At 37.0% G+C, this 21,430-nt stretch overlaps 1 protein-coding gene across 9 annotated transcripts in view; it reads right to left on the bottom strand.

Moving 5' to 3' along the window:
• SATB1 (SATB homeobox 1) overlaps positions 1 to 21,430 on the bottom strand; it is an 89,916-nt gene that overhangs the window by 37,757 nt on the left and 30,729 nt on the right. For all 9 annotated transcript variants that reach the window (XM_042817012.1, XM_042817017.1, XM_042817018.1 and 6 more), the window contains 2 exons: positions 6,720 to 6,831; positions 3,833 to 4,287 (listed from right to left, as the gene is read on the bottom strand). In XM_042817012.1, coding sequence (XP_042672946.1) covers positions 3,833 to 4,287; positions 6,720 to 6,831 — 567 coding nt within the window. The remainder of the gene's footprint in view (positions 1 to 3,832; positions 4,288 to 6,719; positions 6,832 to 21,430) is intronic.

Below are 21,430 nucleotides of genomic sequence, written 5' to 3'. Positions count from 1 at the left end.
CTTAAGCATAGTGAAGAGCCTCCAGTTTAATGGAAACCATGTAGAGGCAGACTGAGCCAGTGTTCTGCAGTGAGACTGGCACACAGCACTACCTGTTGATGCCTCTTGCAAAATGCCACCCGGACCAGCAGGCTGACCACAAAATGCCAGCAAAGATCCTGGGAAAAAGTTGAACCATGCAGTGCATTGCCATCACATGGGAAATACACTAAATTTATTAATAGTGCTGAATGTTAACTGAAATATAACTTACTGAAACTGACTGAATTTGCAGCTCAGTTTACCAAAATCACCCTAGCAAATTGAGAGACCAGTGAGCACATTTGGTAGCCAAGGTTGAAGAAAACTTGGGTCTGCTTGCACAGATCCTGACTCAACAAACTTTTCCATAGTGTACTACAAAGGGGCACTAACAGGATTCAGTCTGTTTCTCTGCAATCAGTGAGCCGAAATAGCAACTGCTGAAGGACAAATAAAACTTCAGAGCCCACTGTGCACTGAAGCCTTCCTAGCAGGACTGCTGTGGGATTTCTTGCAGGGAGAGGTGCTCCAGCCTCCAAAGCTACTTCTGCTCCTTACAATTTTGCCATTGTGCATGTATGGTGCTTGCAAGTTACAGCTTTCTGGATTTCCCTTTGATTGAACTTGCAAGGAACATTCCTGAGAACTGCACAGTTTTGAAACTTCCATGTTGAAAGTAAGGGCAGGGGGAAAATTATCCAAGAAGAGATTAAGAACGCCCTTTCAATTTTCTTAGGTGTGGCTAAGCTTTTTTCACCACATAAACAGATGATCATTAAAAAGCAATCTAGTCCTCAGAGATAATTTAATCTAATTCTTTCCTTCAGGCTGGGCACAAGCAGAGATATTTCTAGGTAACATTTTCCCCCATAAATAAAAAAATCTGGAAAATGTTGGCCAAATGTTGAATTACGATGCTAAGTTGGTAGAACTCCCTTCCCCCCATGTCTCCAAAAATCAGAATTTCTGTAGTTGTACTGTCAAGTGCAAGTGTGTAAAACAAGTGGCACACCAGCATCTTCAGCCAATTCAAATGAAGTCCATTTTTAATGCCAAAACACTAAGCTAATTTACTCTGAATTTATAATTGACTTCCTTCAGTGGCTTTTACACTGAAAGCAAATTTTTCCACTCATTTGAGAACATATCTAGACATCATTTTTTTTTTCCTTCTTTTGTTTGTGCAGAACCCCTAAGGTCTTCTGCCTTCAACAACCAACAATACAGTTCCTGGACATGGCTCAAATATGCTTATGGCAATATAAAAAATGTCAGTGGTATTTTGAGTTAGCTTTTTCTCTTAGAATACAGATTAATTTAAACATGAATTTTCACTTGTTCTAGCAAAAAAAAAAAAAAAAAGTCAGAAGATATTATATCAATGTTAGATTGAAGAAGAAAAATAACTTCTAAATAGCAGGAGTTAATAAATGCTGCCTAAACTTTAGTTACATGTGATGAATCCTTGAATAAAGTGTGACAAATTCTGAAGCACAGCAACCAGAACAAATTTAAATGTTTTTATGTAAGAAACACAGGTACATATACCTGTACTTACACAACTGTTACTAAGGGTACAATGACAACTTTCAATTTTGCGAAGACGAAATGTGCCTATAGCAAACTCCTCTGTGTTTCAGTGAGGCTTCACTCACATATTGAAAGTATAACTTATTTCTTCACAATACTGAGGCCAATGTTGCCTTGGCTCCTAGTATTTTTCCTTTCTATTCCCTTCGTTGGCCACATTAAATAGTAAATACTACAGATAGTTACGTAGCTAGCTGCAAATACTAATTTGATTAGCTAACACAATTTGTAGGATATGGGGATACTACTCTGTGTTCTTTCAAGTTTATTTGGTTGAATATTGCCAAAATATATTACATATATATATATTTCATATCTTTTGTTCTTTTCACTGGATTTTTTTTTCAGTGTTCATGTTTGAATTTCCTCCTAGTTTTGGGTCACTTTGAGTATATTTTTACCAAGCTGGCTAACTACAATGTCTTTAGAAGAATAAAACTTTAAGAAAATGTTGGTACTCAGAATAACATTGTTAGTAAGAAAAATGTCTAATAATTGGAAATCAGTATTTTCACTAGAAATCTGGCTCTACTGCTGCATTCCTCCCATTTCTAGAGCATCTTAGTAAGGCATGTCATATAAATTCAAGGTCCACTCAGAATCAATTGTTCTTGTACTTTAGATAACAACTACTGTTTATGAATGATAAACGAAAAACAGTATGAAAAGTGAGCTGACAAAAACTGAACAAATGGCTTCGGAAGAGGGAGTTGGGACAAAATAAACTGCTTTTAGGCAAGTCTGAGAAAGAAATAAACAATAAATTATTTATTTTCCCAATTATTTGCTCGTGTTTTTTTGCTCAGGTAAGATGGCAGCTGCAAGCCACAATAACTTGAAGCAACTATTAGTATTTCAATACCTTGCACTATCTATAGATAAAATATTACATGCTGCATTAAAAAAATCTCTGTTACTTATTCTTAGATACAATAACTGATGCTGCCTGAACCCAACCTAGATAAGTTGCACGAGTTCATGTATTCCATGAAATCTGGTCCTGAAAACCTCCTCTGTAGTTAAGAGGAAAGACACACAGACACACACACAGCTCTACAGATAATTCACCCTATGACTGCCTTTCTTTTAGCTGAAGGAGGATGTAAAAAAGTTGATCTTTCTCAAAATGATTACAAATGACATGCTGATTCAAATCTGGTACTAGTGCATATGAAACAGTTTTTATTCTCCAAGTGAGAAACATCAACATTTCAAAAGAATCGCAAATTATATATTTTTAATATACTCAATAATGAGCAAATACTCAAGCCCTAAGTTTAAAAACGTGGAATTCAAAGCAAACTTATGTACTTTTAGAAAAACATCTATTTCTTATAAAGAAATTCTATTTTATTTTCTGTTAAAAAACAGACTTTAAAAAATTTAAGATCTTATTAGTTACTCTGAGTATACTGACATTTCTTCCATAACTTCTGCTTGATTAAATTCCACGCAACATGGCATTAAGTTAAATTCATAGAGTAGAATAAATTATAACAGGGTTAGCTTCTAAAACAGGTGTAAAAAATAACACATTTTAGTGTTGCTTATCAGCTTTGCTAGGGCTAATTTTTTCTGCACTGATGAGCTGCAGTATATGCTCTGACGTGGACATTGGCAATCTCAGAAACTACAAACTGCAAAAACACATGAAAGAACACAGGACCTAAAAATAAAGCTTTCATTTTTTATTTTTTTTTTAATTAAGTCTTTTCAGAAAGTTCCTAAGAGTCACATTACGAAGACCTTCACCAAAAAATGACAGAAATAAATGCAAACAACAATGAAAGACTATCTCAGAGAGATACCTGGGAGAGAAGATAGGTTTTTCAGCACATGCATGTGGTCAGTACTGGCATACCTTCACAACACAAAGGCAATCTGTTGGGTGACTTTGTGTACGGTTCTGCAAAGAGCTGTTCATTTCCTTTCCAGGGAAGATGGAGAGGAACCAAGACATCTCTAAGAACTGTGTGTATTCCCACAGCTTTTATTTCCACAAGCCTATCACCCTGGATTTCTGTACGATATCAACATGGACACCGGTCCTGCAAGGAAGTGTGGTTCCTTGACAGGAGCTAAATGGCAAAATAGAAGTGAGGACAGGCACTTAAAAGGTGATAATTATTAAATATATGAATTAATAAGGAGAGAAAGAGAGGGAGAGAGGGAAAGAAGGGTTCTCCTAGATTTAAAAGAATAAGAAAAAAAAGGTACTGACCTGAGTTCGGTTAAAAGCCACACGTGCAAATACTGCCTGTGAGATTCCTGCTCGTTTCAGTTCATCACGGACCCACTGGTAGATTTCGGAAGACACCTCTGTGTTTGTTGAGACCTGCTGCTCCAACGGCTTGTTCATGGATCTACTGACAGGAGGAGGGTGGTTCAAGTACTGTTGGTTTAAGGACTGCTGGGCTAGAAGTCTGTTCACTGCATACTGCTGGTTCAGCAACTGGGCCATTACCAGCTGCTGATTTACCAGCTGAGGGCTAATGGGAGTAGATACGAGTCCAGGGTGCAGGTTTGGAAGTGGGGTCCGAACTGATGGTTGACTACCATGAGAAAGCTGAACGGGGGATGGAGGCTGTTCGGCTGTGTTCCCTGGGACCGGCTGCTGACCGAAGTTGACATGGTTGGCACCTTGCTGGGATAGTTCAGAAAGACTATCCATCTCAACTATGATGGAAAAGAAACATTGAAAAAGCCAACATAAGACTGAATATCACAGATTTCATTCTCCTTGCAAGATGTGCTAACAAAAGTAAATAAAGATAAAATAGCATATTCAGGGTTGAGCTTACAGTATTCTCCAGCCTAGACTGGCAGGTCTATTACAACATCCTGCTATTTGCCTTCAAAATTAATCAAAAAAATAATGGTGTAGTGGATCTTAAAAAGAAAAACAAACGCACAGAACCACTAACTGTCCATCATTGACACTAAGTCCTTGGAGGAACCAGCAGAACATCAGACCAAAATAACGTGTTTGAAAACACGCATGTGGCAAAATCACTGCCAGAGAGCTTTGCAAATATGCAATGCACCAATTTCTAACCAAACCATGAGTTGATGGTTACAGAGGACATTCCCATAGTGATTGATGTAGGGTGCTTCAGAGATGGCAGCAAACAACCAGGAAGAGGGCAAATATAGGAAACTTCTCTGTATGCTGCAGAAGATGCAAGCAAAATAGTGACTGTGCAGGAGTAAGGAGGGCTGTAACTGGAAAGCCCATCCAGCCCAAAGAGAAGCCCCATTGACTGTGTTACTCTTGTGGAGTCCCTGCCCCCACATCTGCAGTTCCCAGACACAGGAAATCTGTAACAAGCAGGGTGGGGTGTGGACCTCCCTATGCTCTGCTAATTTCTAGATGCTGCATCAACTGTATTGGACAGCTAGGAACTAGTATAATTTATGTAAATTACACAGATGGGCTGCTTTATCTTGCAACCATGTATGCATGTTTTTTTTCAGTGACTTGCAACGTGGTTGTTTTTTTTTCCTTATATTAACTTATCTGCCTTGACACGCCCTCCTTTTTAATTAACAACACAGTTTTTTAAACTTCATGAGTTCTTCCAGTTTGCCTCTTGTGCATGATAAGAAGATATAGAATAACTCCAGGTTAATGTAAATGAGTCACATTTTTACCAGTATGTCAATTCCAAAGATTTAGCAATGCTGGTCTGGAAATAGCTTTAAGAAAACAATTTATTTTAAAAAATCTAGTATCTTCATGGAGGTGATGTAGCTATTTTTTCTTATACTAGTAAAATCTATTTAACAAGAATAGTCAATATGTGTGCTTTTTATAGTGATTACAATCTCAACCAATAGGTATTCAGAAAAGATCACCCCTTTCTCCATGAGAATAATAACTGGAAGAAGACATCAGCATGTGGACTCCCACTCACAGCCTTTCATCCTCTGCTGTCCTATGTAGGAATGTACAAACATATCTTTCCCATGCGCTGGTTTCAATGCCCTCAAATGAAGGGACTATGAAACTGTCTTGACAGGCCAAGTAAGGAGCATTTTGCAGGGTATGCCCCACATTCATGGGGTCCACAGCAGATCTACTCCTACAATGGAGATGGAAGGACATGCTGTGGAAAGGTCTCCTTCTAAGCAGGACCTCTACAAGCATGGATCATCTGAAACCACATGCAGTCTCACCACCATAAACCCTTAGCACTGCCCTGTGTTGCACAGAATATACAAACTAGGTGAAGGAAAGAAGCCACCTATTCTTACCAGCAGAAAGTAGAGATCAAACCTATGTGAGCCATTCTCTTAGAACAGTAATTCAAGCAATTATCACAAAAGTGATTCATGGTCTTCATTACAGCCTTAAGCTATAAAAGGCGAGGAACCCATTTTTGGTAGATGAACGATTTTGCTTCAAATACTAAAAGCTAAGTCAATCTCAATATCTGGTTCAAATTGAGATTCCATTTCTTCATTCTACTGAAAGTTACACAGAAATTTTCGGACATAAAGTATTCAAAATTATGTTAACAGGTTTAAGAAATAGTTTTAAAAATGGACAATACAGGAAAATAAAAGGTACTATGGAGTTCATATGTCTCAGTGGCAGATTTTCTTATCCAGTAATTCATCAAGTTTAGTAAAACAAGCAAACAATTGTCACTACTACTTGCAAAAATGAATTGAAATCGGTCCTAAATTCATAAAATTACAGCATTCTTCTTGGAATGCAATGCTAGTTATAGAAACCTTCTTCTTTACACATACATTAACCAGAGCAAGAAAAAAAAATACATACATTAGAAAAAATCAGCACATTACAGTTCCAAGAACAGGTTTTTAAACAATTATTTTGGGCTGTAGAAGATCTCTAGATTTACAGAATGACAACTTTGCATCTCTGGCAACCCAATTCAGTGTGGCCGTTTCAATAGCAAATATTTATTTAAATGAATTCTTACACTATATATGTACTTTCTACATCTACTCATCAAAAGCATCCTAAACTTATCATAAAGGGACCTGGCTTCTTGTATGACTGTGACAGACCTCAAAGTGACGCGTGACTGCATGTATCCACCATCACAGCAATTTTTATTTTTTATTTTTTTTTTGCTTACCCATCATATCTTTTGCCTTCTTGAAATGTTTATACCACCTTCCAAATTCCTGACATTTTGCTGCTGAGACATTTGCATAGTAAGTGCTGTTCACAATGGAAGAAATCATACTCTGTGTGAAAAGGGGAGAAGAAAAAAATCAATCTGTAATACAGAGCAGTACAAGTCAAAGCACAAGTAATTTCAGTTGTTGAAACTATTACATTTTTATAGTTTGAGAATCATATTGCATTCTGATTCTGTTGTCCAAAGCTTTTTAAAAATTCATTAATTGAATATAAAACCAAACCAAGGTATATTATAAATGAGAACAAAAAAAAGCAGACGTACTAAAGGAAGAACAAAGTTATCGACCAAGAAACATCGGGCTGTCGGATGGGCTCAGGATGGAAGATGCTAATCATGAAAATGCCTTTTGTTTGTTCTAGTTCTGCTTTTAAATTTGATTGATGTTTCACATATCAACACAAGTTTACAAGCATACAGATACTATACTAACTCCAGAAATGCAAGCATTAACCCCAATAAATGCATTCCCTTTGTAACAATTACACAGAATAGAATCTGGAAAATCACAGGACCAAAATTTATCTGAATGAGTTATTAGCAGGGTGGTAAAACAAAATGCTTTCTAGAAGAATAAAATATGTATGCCACAACCCAAAACAATTCTGGACTTGCTTTTGCAAAATGGTATTTCAAATGATTCACGGAAAAATGAAAAATTCTTATTGTTGTGTCTAATTTCCTAAGTGGATATTAGCCATAAAATATATGAAAGGATGATAGAGATCTTTTTTTCCTCAAAGGTTCCTAAGATATCAGATAATTACAGTGAGAAATTTACCTTCTGTGCAGCTTTAACCAATTTTTAAACAGTGAAATTTACACTGTCTAAAACTTTCAGTTCTCATACATTCCTTTACAAAATCAATTAAGAAAAGGCCTTAAAAAATGAGGCACTGTTTCAACATGGAGATTACATTCAGTATATGATATATGAACAGCAAAATTAACAAATGTAATTTCAACAGCCTGAACTTTGTCAGCCTTCATATTTCTATAAGGAAAGTAGTTACTTTTAGCTTAACTACAAGAATTGTCCAGCATATTGAGAAAACAATGACATTCAAGAAGACAAAGCTCTGATTATTATGTTTCTTTGCTAATCAGCATGTAACATTTAGCTGTATTTCTGCTGTCGTAAAATCAATGTACAGTATGAACTCTTTGTTACACAAACTGCAACAAACACTGGAAGAAATAGTTCAGAGAGAAAATGCCATAAACATTACCGTAACTCTTCTCTTACAAGGCTAGTTCAGCTTCTAAGTAAAAGTATCTCAATTATTGATCACAGTGAAGTTGATTATAACCATTTGATTTCTAACACAATACTCAGTAACGTGCTATTTGTGGAGTCTCAGAACTGCTAGAGTGAGGCGGTGTAACTGATGCCAAATGTGGATACCCTCTACTCATCAGGCAGCTATTTTAGTGTTTCTCTGAATCACTAAAATTCTTACCATTCCTTGATATTAATCTGCCATTTCTGAAATTAACTATAAGCCCTTTGACAGTGGCATAAAAGGAGATTGAAATCTTAATAGAATTTAGCCTGAATGACCTGAACTGAGCTCAGTTAAACCCAATTTCAATTTTCAACATAATAGCAATATCATTAATGTCTAATACTTACAAAATTATTGTTTAAACTATTTTACAGATTATACCACTTTAAACATGGGCCCATGATACATAAGGTGTGACTGAAAACATCCTGTGAATCTGAATTCTATGACAAATTCTACGAATGCACCACTACTGTACATGCCAAACCTGTAGATCTGCTTGTATAAAATGGGGAACTGCAAACGCAATAGGCCACTTTCTCATATGAGATTAAGCACATTTTGTGGATGCCATTTAGATTTTAAGGTGGTTTTATTTTACTTTGGCCACTTAAGATGTCTTCTCCTGCTCAAGTAATTTTGGTAAGTATGAAAAAGTGTAGATTGATAACAATGTAGTAAATTACCAATTATCAGTGGATCTAGGATTTCCTATGTCTCACTTCCATGTCATTTTCCAAAAAAGATATGACAATGAAATGGTTGTCTCTAACATCCTCTGCTTCTTCAGAAATAAATTTAATGCAGTTAATTCATTTTATAATCAAACAGGGGACTAGTCTGTTTAAACAACGCTATTAGGAATTTTGCCTTTTCTGACAGAGTGAGAAACTATATAATGGTCTAATAATATATAATATATATAATATAATGGTCTAACTATATAATGGCTAATAATGGGATTTTACTCCATACTTTCTAAGAAGATAAAAAAAAAAAAAAAAAGCCATAGACATTATCTTCATGTTTTAAAATGAAAATTATTCTCCTTTTTCTTTGAGAACACTCACACAAAACTTTCAAGTGATATTACCTACGCTAAGAATCCTCATCAGAAGGAATCAATGATTTATTTACTAATTCACTGAAGGCAAAATTTTACAACTCAGATAAAATATTACTACCTTGTTAACTCAGAAAATAACTTGACAACATTGAATTTCATTGTTTCTATTCTTTATTTATTATCTTGTCATCAAAGCTGCTGTTAAGTCAGTGCAAAGAGATGCACTTTGCTGTAGAAATTCCTGTATAATTCCTACTGCTGTATAATATCTATATATTTCAATAGCAGTTTATGTATATATATAGATGCCTACTATGCTTAGGACTTAAAACTGAGTATCAAACCCTCTGAGTTAGTGGTATTTAGAGATACACACTCTAGACTATAGGCATACTGACATTTTCCTTATTTGCCTGGTCTTTACATATGAGGAGCTCTCAGTGTCTAGTCTTACGCTTATTAATGATCAAAGTAAGAATGGCTGTAATTGCAACACATATTAAGGTACTGTTGCACACAGTTATTCCTTATCTGCGAGACACAGAGGCAGACACTTTCCATGTACAAGGATGACGAATATAAACACATCATACAAATATCAGGCGCATTCGAACGCTTTACATTCATCAGTCAATCTCATTTCTTTTTCACACGTCGCCAAAAAAAATGATTGAAGGCAAAACCTGGTCACAGCTCCTCAGTCTTAACACATCTCCCAGAAGTTTATCCTTGAAAGCAAGTTGCAAGACTTCAAGATCACAAATTTCCCTCTCTCGCCTCATTCTGTCCCCCCCCAGACACTGAGCTTTCAGTCCTACTCTGAGAATCAGAAGATCTAGTCTGAAATGGTGCCACCTTCACAGAAATCCCACTATTCTGGAATGATACCATCTGTTGCAGCCCAAGTGCTCTTTTTTTAGCCAAATAAGTTAATTATAATTAGGCATCCAACAACTGTGTGGAGGTAGGGGTAGAATTCATCACAAAGTTCAAGCTGAGGTTTGTTTCATGTAGCTTGAACCAAATCCCATTCTCTCAGGGTTATTAAATATCAGAGATTTGAAAAAAAGGCACCATAGTTCCTTAGATAAACTGGTGAAAGACATTACCTTTCAAGCAGGATTCTTTTCCTACACCCCCCAAATAAGAATTGACGATACAGCAGTATCTAACACCTTTGGTGCTGTGTCAAAAGCTAAGGGAAGGAGCATCCCACATGGCAGGGGAAGGACCTGAGTGTTCCTTGCTGGCTGGTCACCTCAGCCAGTGATGTGGGTGCTAAAAGGAGGCACTTCACAGACATTTCCTCCAGCACTGTCCTCCGACCAGGTGAAGCATTGTTCGATCACCACTAACAGTATACTGTTGTCCTTTTTGCAAACCAACAAAAACAATGTTAATCAGGTTAATTCAATCATCTAAACCAAAACTGTTCATGCTTTTCTGCCAAATCAACCAACCACAGCAAAATCTGTTATCAGTGATTGCTCAGCTTCCAGTCAAAAAAGCTTTTAACCCCCACAGTCCCAAAACTTCCCCTAAATAACCTTAAAATTGTTTTTATATGGGCAGAATGAGGTTGTTTTCATGCCTCATGAAGGGGCAGTTGGGCTGCAGTATTTACACATAACAAATACGTACTGACAGGCTTAGCAGTGAGAAAGAGCAGTTTCCTAAAACAACTCGGCTGAATTAGATATTGGGGATTCCTTTGCAAATGAAGCACTCCCCTCAGAAGAAGCGTCATAACCCAAACTTATTTAGGCCTTTCAGGTTGTTTAACTAGGAAAAAAATCCAAGCTTTTTTGCTACACATTCATTGGTGTTTAAAGCTTCAAGCCTGCTCAGTGGAAGGGGCAATGGCTGCAACAACTTATTTACACAATTATCTAAATACGATTAAACAGCTGATGGACAAATATTAAACTGGAAAATGTATAGTCATTTCAGCTTAATGTAATCCTCTTTCTGTAAACACCCAAGATGATTTTTTTTCAACCAGAACAGTCCTGACATCTCATAAGCCTAAGGGTGAATAGCAAGAGATTGTTTTTGATAGTTATAAATATTCAAAAGACATGCAGACCATCTGCTTTCATAATACAGGTAAAGCAAGACTGAAATGGTGACTGCTGTATAAAAATGGTTCTTTTAACAAAGTCTTCCTCTCCTCGAAAACTATAAAGACAGATGTCAAAAACTGTTTACACAGGGTAATCAGGAGCGTGCAAAATGTAATATTCCTTTTACACACAGTGCTTGCTAAAGAGATTTTTTTTCTTTTTCTTCCCATCTGTGTGTTGCAACACATTTCTACAAGTTAAAAACATTTTTTCAAACAGAGATCTCATGAATACCCAAAAACATGCTATCTGGTTTCTGAATGCTAATTAATTTCAACTAAGGAATCTGATTTTTTTTTTCTGTAGGAAGGAATGCATGCTTCTGAAATGGAGCACTTCAACAATAACAGCCACTGAAAACAGAACACCCCGCAAGTTTAATTTTGCACTAGTTTGACACTGGCTATTTTCACAACTGTTTTGCATTCAAACCCGCATCTGCTAAATCTGGCTATAAGACACAAGCAGCTATTCTCCTGCTTTTCAAAGGGGATTTTATTTATGTTTTACTATCTATCAAGATTTCAGTATAAAGCTTTGTAACATCATAACGGTTTTGTCAAGTGATAAGTAGAAGGTACCTTGACTTCCTAGCAGAATATGAACAGTGCTGCCCATAAACCATACAGTCAATTTTCAGAGCTGAAACTCTAATCTTGACAGTAACCTTTTAATATATTATATTAATGGCAGAGAGCCGTTAAGCACCTTTTTTTATAATTCTCAATAAAATGAACATTTACTGAACAATCTGTCAAACTACTGGCTCAATTTTTGAAAGCCAAACTTTTAAGGCTCTATCCTATTTTCTCTACCATAAATCCTTCCCTTTACATCAGCAGGATAGCATGTTCCAGTCCTGCAACCCTAACATGCCTTAAAAAAAAAAGGGGAAAAAAAAAAAAAGAAAGAAAAAGGAAAGACATTATGAGTCTTTGTCCCTACACCTAGTTTGAATAGTGATAAAGTTGCAGAGCAGAACTTCAAGATTTGGGTGGGAGGAATGATAAAAGGATTAAAGGATAGAGGAACTTTGGTTCCCCAATTTTAGCTCCTATTACTGTTTTTTTGTTTGTTTTGTTTGTTGGTTGTTTTCTTTTTGTTTGTTTGCTGTTGTTGTTGTTTTTTTTACATAGAAATTGAAACATCAGTGTTAAAGCTGAACTCCGAGGAGTCTTTCCTTCTCATGAGACTTCACATTAGCATTTTTCTGATGAGAATGAACACTCAAACACCAATTGGATAACATAAGATCACCCGCAAATCAAAGATTTTAGCCTGTCTGAGCCTCTGCCAGTCCACACACTGCAAAAACCCAACCAGGGCAAAACACTGTTCCTATGCTCTACTATGGCACAGAACCATCACCTGTCACCTCTAGTAAAAGCAGACCTGTAGCTCAGAAACATGCAGCCACTAGCTGCGGTTTAGACAAGGAATCACAAAATAGGCAGCTTAATTGCAGATGAAGAACAATGTTAAATTTGCTGGTCCTTTACCTTGAATCCCCTTACTTAATGCAAAGAAATTTGTTGGCTTAAGCTCTATAAACGTGTAGAATAAGGAAAAAAAATAACACAGATGGACAGAGCAGAAAAAAAACTTTTGTTTGTGCCTTTGGCATTGCGCTTGGATGGCTATCTGACCTCTATACTGCTGCCAGGGTCAGGAGAATTAAGGATCTGCATAGCAAATGTTGGTCATATAAGTTAAAAACTGCCTAAAGGTGTATTTCAAATGACAACAAAAGCTTTCCTTCCAATATACAAGCAATTTTTTCCTTCTTTCTCCTGTCTTTATATAGTATAAATGATTTCCTCCTCCTTTTCTGTCTCCTTATGTGGCCTTTAAGAATTCTAAAAGTACACTTGAATATAAACATACAGCTGCATTAAATGTGATGAAGGAAGATTACAAAACGAAGATTCTGAATAAACTATATGTATATAAATATACCCCCCACCAAAAGATTTTGAAATACAGAGATGAGGATTCAGCATCTGAAAGATCTGATCCTTGCATGAACGTTTGCCATTTGGTAAAATAAATTCCTAGTTGTTGCAACATGACCAAGCAGCTTTCTCCCAATATTTTCTGAGCATCTCCCACAGATGGATATAAATAAAACTCAAACAAGAAACTGCTTCCAAAGATACTACTCTTACACTTAGGATAAAACCTTAAGAAAGAGAAAGACAGGTAGGTGGGAAATGTTAATTCAGTTCAGAATTGACTTTTTAACTGCTTTACAAGCTGCATGTCATAGTGTCCTACACTTAAAAAAAAAAAAAAAAAAAAAAGGAAAAGGTGGTAAAGTCTTAACCTCCTCCTGTAAAAGATAAGGAGATGTAAGGCATTTTAGTCTTCACCGTCAGATGTCCAACATGAATCTTTATAAGCATCCTGATTTTTATTGCCCACCTTGTAAATGCTAAGTACTTAGTAGTAAAAATACGGATAAAACTTAAAATGTAAAATAATCAAAATTTAATAAGTTAATTCTTGGTTTAATTCACTGAATGAAAATATCCCTGTGCTTTGTGGGGTGTATTATTATACCCTAAGATTTTGATTCAGTGGTGTCTGCAGGAAAAGCTCTGAAGCCAGAGAGTTCCATGGGTAAAGCAAGCACTACCCATTTTAGTCAGGAATCTGAATGAAATACTTGTAGGAAATAACTAGATTCCTTTGTACCTGTCTGTTTTTACTTAAACTGGGAATGCACATTTTCAAGTGCCTGTCCATGTTACTCCCAGTTTGATTCCCATCATCTTGGGGTACAGAGGCAGATTTTCTGCCAGATGAAGCTAACTCCACAAAGCTGCAACAATGGAGAGTGCTTTGAGTCCATGGGCCAGAATTGAGCTACTCCAGGGTAAGCTTCAACCCTCCTCCCCAGCCCTGGAATATGATGACAGAGACCTTTCCCTCAAGCATTTCCCTCTCCCAGCTGCTGCTCCTGCACTACAGTGGCACAGTGCAACATGGACAAGGCAAATCAGCATTTCCCATACAAGAAAGAAGGCTGGGATAGGTGGGATCTTGGAGATCACGGATTAATCCGGTGGAAAACTGAAGTAAGTTGCACCTTCCATCTCCCTCTCAAGTGGATTGCTTTTATTTCTAATGAATCTCTTTCAACAAGGTCAGAACCAAACTGCTTCTGACTTGTTTCCTATCTGGAAAAGACTATCCTAAATGTTTTGTGTGGCAGGTGACATTTTAGATCTATTAATGCATTAAATGCAGCTTTCGGCACACAAAATATTTCCACAAAAAACAAATCATACATTTTCCTGATAGAGATGCAGATAATCTCTCTATCTTCAATGAACCACAATGGTGATTTTCCACTACAGTTTTTGTAAAACGCTGTTCAAAATTGCCTAGCATTAGCCACCATGTTATGGAAGATTTCCTTGCTGGGAAATAGGACATGATTTTCAGCAAGTCTCTTCTCGGATTCCACTGTTCTGCTAGGCAAAGCATCAGATGTCTGGCATGAAGTTGAGCCCTAAGGCATAATGTCCAGACAAGAAGTCATCAGACTCAGTAGCACTAACAGTTGTCTTGCTCAATTTCTTTTGGTGTTCAGGATAAGTCTTTTCTTTGATCTCTTTTCCTTTTCCTACAGAAGATTTTGCAGATTTTTAAAGCCAAAAGGGACAATTCTGAGCATCTATTTGGACTCCACATAAAAACAGACCCTATAAATTCATTCAGCAATTACTGAATTCAGCTAAGTTACCTGTGGCTGAGTTAGAGTAAACATCAGATAACGATCTGAAAACTTCTTGTGCTGAATCTTTCACCACATCCCATGATAATCTGTTTCACTAGATACTTTCTTTTCTTTTTTTTTTTTTAAATGCATGACTAGCTTTTAGTTTGCACTTTATTGATTTCAGCTCCCAGCTTCTCTTACGCCTTTGATTGCTTAAATACCCCTCTAGTGCCAAATGCAACATCCCCTGCCTATCTTTTGTTTAAAGGAGTGTCAAATTTATCATTTCAGGCTGCTTGTCACTTTATGAGCCACCTGTATTTCTGATTATTCTTAATCCTACAGACTCCAGTTCTTGAGGATATATGTTAAAAATACATGAACAAGCTTTGTTGCTCTGGGAGAAAAAAAAAAAAAAAAAAAAAAAAAAAAAGAATTACCGAGAAAAAAAGGAGTTATAGCATGAAATTTGCTATGGATTCTTAACTTCTGCTTGGTAAAATCATATGCAGGTGATACTTTAAGCAGCTGTGCTGGAGAAGGTACTAGTTTATCCTCTGCATTGTTGATTTTCACTGACAAGAGTTTGTGAAAAGTCTAGATGCTCTGAAGAGTACATAAAAATATGCAAAGCTTGATAATCTTGAAAGAGAAATGTTCCAGTTAGCTTCTGTGTGGAACAGGCACGTGCACTTTGAGGTTCCATTCATTCAAAAATTATCCTAGATAAGGTTTTGCACACAAATCTCCTTACCAAATGTGCAGAATTGGGCAAACAGCTTTAAAAGCCTGGGGACATACTAGCTGGCAAGTATGTTATAGTGGGATTTTATTGGGATACACACAGAAATACAAAATCCTACAATGCTGAGAGAGTACAGATATACTGATTTAAACACACACACATGCACACACACGAGGTAAATTAAAGAACTGAAATCTCTACATCTAGAAGGGACAAAAACACTGATGTCCTTCACTGTATCATAGTTTTTCACCATCAAAAATTCCGTCCTTCTCTATGGTAGCTTGCTAAAAAGTAACAAAACCCTTGGAAAGATGGCAAAAGCAGGAATAGGTTTGACTTTATTGCAGTTCCTCTGCCTCCTAGCACATTGGTAATCACAATATGATTCACAATCTTATTTCACAAACTTACAAAGAAATGCAACTCTCAGTGTAGGAAATCTCTGTACTTAGAAAAATAAATAAATAATAACCTAGAAAAGCAAAGAGATATGAATATGTGAGGAAAGTCTTTGAGACCTTTTCATGTGCTCCCATTCCTGAGGAAGAGAATTCTTTCTTTTTGACTCGGTTATTCCAGTCCTGGAGTGAGGCAGGTCTGAGGCTGCTGCTGTCCTGAAAAACCTGTCCTCTGATAACTGCTGCAAGGCACCGGGGGAACCTGATACTGTTTGTGCTGTTCTTGCAGTGTCCAAGGAAAGGGAGACAAAAGCCTCCCTTGCCTTAGGTTTTCCTAAATTATTATTAATTAAAAAGAGAAGAAAGGCGGGGGGAAGGGGGAAGGGGGAGGGAAATGAAGCAAGCTTTGAGAGCTTTGCTCAGGGTCTTTTTGAGAAACATGTCTCTTTGCTTTGCTTCTGTGTTGTGATTAGAGCCAAGAACTGCATGAGTCTGCTCTAATAAATTGAGAGGTGCTCACCCCTTGGTACTACCTCTCAATAAGCGGGTCCTGCTTTACTCTCATTTCTGTCTGCTACCAGAGCATTACAAATTCAAGTAGTTTTCTCCAGATGGATCTTTATGCCTACACCGTGTGCCCTGATGCAGGCATACCTCAGCTTTAAATCTGCTGACAGCAAAGTTCCAGCACCTACAGAATTTGCTCAGCTTTTGGGTAGGTTTTATAACCACACTGATATCCGTGCCTCCCACCACCGCTAGTAATAACTGAACCAGTTGGGGAAGGTCTCTGCAAACGCATCGCAGCAGTGATTAAGATGTAGACATACGTATCTACTTGCCCCTTAAATAGAAGGCTTAATTGGTGATGTGGATAGCTGTTTCCTAATGGACAGAAATTAAACTCCATTTAATTCCTGAGCAGACACTTCCAAGGCACAAGGTTTACCACACATTTGGAGCGGGGAGAGGGGGGAGGAAGGAACGAGCTGCACGCACGACTCTCCCTACCTCTGACAATCACCAAGGAAAAGCAACATGAGGACCAGAATGGCATAAGTGTGGCAGGTGTGAATTGACCTGCACTGGCAAAGCTGTGAGCTGGGAAACTTGCAAATCACATGGTTGTGCAATACTTGGCTCCAGTCAGCGCTATCATGTTCTTTATAAAAAAAAAAAAAAAAAAAAAAAAAAAAAAAATCTTAAAGACATGTACATCAAGTTAAGGGATTAACTGTCAAGTGACATTACTGAAACAGAGACAATATATTTCTTTATTGTTAATGAAATTCAGTTAAAAGTGAAGGAAGTGATAAAGAAAGTACTGTATTGTAATGTATTTTACATAAGAACGTAATATAGAAAGGGAAATGCAATTAAATCTTAATGTGGACTTTTTTATTTTTAGTTTATCATCTGGTTTACATTTTGAGCCCCTTTGCAGCAGTAAATTATGCTGGCATTTCTTAGGGAATAGCTGCCATGTTAATTTAGTTTAATAAAATAACTGACAGAGAAAAGGGGAAAAAGAAGCAAGAAGAGACAGTACCCCCCCACACACACATACTTCTCCTTATCTTTAACTATGTATTCAAATGCTTTCTATATGAATTGTCCGTGGTCCAACTCCAGCACCATGTAATAATACAATACATTACAACACAGTACAATACAATCTTGGATTTCTGTAGCGCCCTTCATACAAGCATCCCAGGGTGCTTTACAATCATTATGAGTTAAAATTAAAACTGAAGCACATACAATTCCTAATAGAATCGTTTTAAAAATGCTAAACAGAACAAATAACTTTTAAGTCTAGATTTAAAAGTCCCAACAGTCAGAGCTTTCCTTACTTCAATTGGCAATGAGTTCCAAAGCTAGGGAGCAAAGCGACTAAAGGCTCTCTCATGTTATGTTAAAGGATCTCTCATGTTGTTTATACTTGTGCAGTACTCTGCAGCCAACAATTTGCCAATAGGAAGAAGAAAAAGACTTATTTGCAATCTTGCTTTAAAGAACACTGGAAGAGTGGCTTGTTAACCCTCTAATAAACTTATGGAAAGAAAATCAGGGTTTGCACTTGGCCATGACTTCATTAAGCAGCATGAATGAATGAATACAGAATTTTGTTTTATGTATATATATATATACGTAATAAGAACACCACAGCACATATTTATGATGAAAGTTATTCTACATAGCATTCTCCAGATCACCAAGAGTGAAAGCAGAAGCTGAGTAGGGCTCAATCAACAATGCATGCCACTTACAGAAGAAAAAAATGATCTGAAGAAAACACTTTGTGTTCCTTTTTTGTTGTCACTTCCCTAAAACTTAATGACCATATGATACAGACAACTGCTTACGTGATGCAGTTTGCAAAATTGCTGAACTATAACATCAAGTCTGCACATGAAGTGGGAAAGATTGTCACAAAATTTTTATTCCCTTAAAAAAAGCATGACTTTTGTACTTTGTCCACATGAAAACTTAGTCCTCCATACAGCTGACTCAAGGGGAAAAAATAAAATGATGAAATCAACACTAGTCCCATCTCAATACTGGACTTCTCCTTTTCAGGAGCAGAAACACATGACCTCATGACAGCACAGTCAGATAGTAAGATTGACACGTTACAGAGTTCTCTGCACTCAGAAACTGCACTTGCCTGAGAAGCATTAACTGCTGATCTCATAATTGTTTTGAAAAGGGACTTTAACGTTTTCAGCTTTGCTAAACTGAATGAAGAGGCAGAAAGAATATCTGTTTTAGGTAGCTGCTGCCTAAACAATCTGATTGATATAACTACAAAAACAAGAGCATTTGGATGTATTTAAAGAACGACAATCAAAGATTAAAAGATTAAGCAATATGACTCTTGAACTCAACTCACTGTCCTCAACAGAAACACAACACTAGTGAGGTCAACAAAGAGCACATGAAGTGTATCTATCAGATATAGAGAAGTTATTTTTAAGATTGCATGCAAAAAGAAGAGTTGAGTGTCCTGAGAAAATCTTTAAAATCAGTATACCTCTAAGGTTCACCTTGTGGGCTTCCAGCACCATAAAACCAAATCCTGCTACTTGGTCTCATGGAGGAGCTGCAGTGGAGCAGCCATGCAAGGCCAGCATCATGATCGAAGCCCATTCTCCCCCATCCCATCAGTAACAGGCTGTATCTCACTCCAAATGCCCATCCTATCAGGATGACTAAAAATCCTGGGCACAAATTTTAATAGTTAATTGAAAACGTTGTAAAAACCTCAATACCTCATCAACTGAAAGAAACATCAGAGGGAATGCTCTTGAGCATCTGGGGGTGGGTTGGAAAGGACCTGCCTGCCAAGACCTGAGCCCAGGCCCTCAAGGATTTACTTCCCCGAAATAATTAATGACATCTTCAAAACCTAAAGTACAGTAACTTCTAAAGTAGAAAAAGGAGCTACATTCCTTACTGAGGTTATTAATTACTAGGTAGGGGAAAGGGGGGAGGAGTGCAGGCAGAAGGAGGAGATGAAGAGAGGAAAGAAGGGAAGTACAAGCAGCAAAAAGCCCAAGTACTTGGTCTCAGGTCCAGGCAGGCAAAATTGAAAGGGGAGGGCAGAAACCACCTTTCAGTTTTGTGAAGAAAGAAATAAAAAATGCTCACAAAGCATACATATTTTGGCAATTCTCAATAGCTCATTCCTTGGTTATTTATAGCTCTGGAAATTTTAATTTTAGTAACAGCAACTTTTTTGGTTTGTGATGGGGGCGGATGTTCAGATTGTTAGAAAAGCAGCCAGGAAAGGTGAGAGGATTTCCATATCTCTATCATGCTGCTTGTTTGCTTTGACCGCCAGGTACACTCAGATCAGGTAAACTGAGAAACACCGATGTTGCGAGCAAGATTTCTTCCTGGCATGCCTGCCAGATCACATAAAGCCTGCATGATATCTGCATAAAACAGCATGCAAATTCAGGGCAGGATATCAGAACAAAGAGCAAGGTATGTGATATATATCGTGCCCATGTCATATGTCTGCAATCATTCACTACAGGATGGAATTTTGCTCAAAATGCAGTCAAGATGTCTATATTTATCACAAGTGCAGAACTATTCAGACTTCAGTATCATACCAATACTTGTTCTGTGGGTGCACGCATTTTACAGAATATATCCCTCCCTGATCATTTACTGCAGAATTATGTAAAAGACACTGGGGGGGAGAGGGGAAAATGATTACAACACATAAACATTTTCAAAATAAAGAATAAAACTATATGTATAAATTACTGTGCACATAGATATCACAGACTTTGGATATATTCCACGGAAATATTCATGTCTCCAACTATATTAAAAATATTTATCTATGAGATTTTACTATACATCAGTCCTGGAATTTCTCTTCCATAATGTATTGGCTATTGTTGCCTTGAGAGTTAGGCTAGGCATGGGGAGTTTCAAAGGACGTGCAAGATAGAAGAAAAAAAGAAAAGCAAAAATGAACTTTGTGTTTTGGGACGTTATGAGGGAAGACTAGTATACCTTCCCTCACAAGTACTTTCACAGCATTTTGATAAAACAAAGAAGTGAAAATCTCAAACCTGTCAGCAATACTGACAGCAATCATCCTGAAAATCTTTTTGTAGAAAAAAAAAAAAAAGGAGTAAGATAGTATCAGTTGAAAAGTCAATGTCATTTGATCACAGCCATATTCTAAAAGCACTACCCAGATACTAATTAATCTCTACAATCTCTTGTTTGGTAGATGAATTGTTATCTCCCTCCTTTGGAAAGGTGGCAGGAACTCAAGATAAGGGGTACATCTAAATCTTCAAAATCACACCAAAAGCAAGTTTGTTCCAGAATTACAAAATTAACTTCCAATTCTTTGTGTGCATGCGTGTATATATGTGAACACATACACACATAAAGAGAAAGAGAGAGAGAAAGATAAGTCAGTAAAAAAATAATGAACCCAAAATACCCTTATTAATAACAGCATAGACAGGGTCTGTAGTATTTCAGTTATTTTAGCTGTAGTAGTAATAGGAGACTTCAGCTCCAAAACCCAAAATGGAGCAAAACTGTGAAAAGTTCAAAAATATTAGAACTAAAGCTGAACAGAGAGATGGTAGGAGTATCGTTAAATAAGTGCAACATGCCTGATCACTTAAGAGCAGCTCCAAAAAGACTGAGGTAGAGCACAGCTTCACTGTAAGGGGCCGAAAATAAAAATTGACAGTAGAACAACTTCTGTATAACTCTTTAGAGGCTAGAGAACAAAAACAAGAGGGATACAAGATCTTAGC

Source organism: Centrocercus urophasianus, unplaced genomic scaffold, assembly GCF_019232065.1.
Source record: "Centrocercus urophasianus isolate 14NV4802_14NV808 unplaced genomic scaffold, USGS_Curo_1.0 seq_16, whole genome shotgun sequence".
NCBI classification, from domain to species: Eukaryota; Metazoa; Chordata; class Aves; order Galliformes; family Phasianidae; genus Centrocercus; species Centrocercus urophasianus.
The sequence above is the reverse complement of the archived record's forward strand: the minus strand, read 5'-3'. Positions and strand labels throughout refer to the sequence as shown.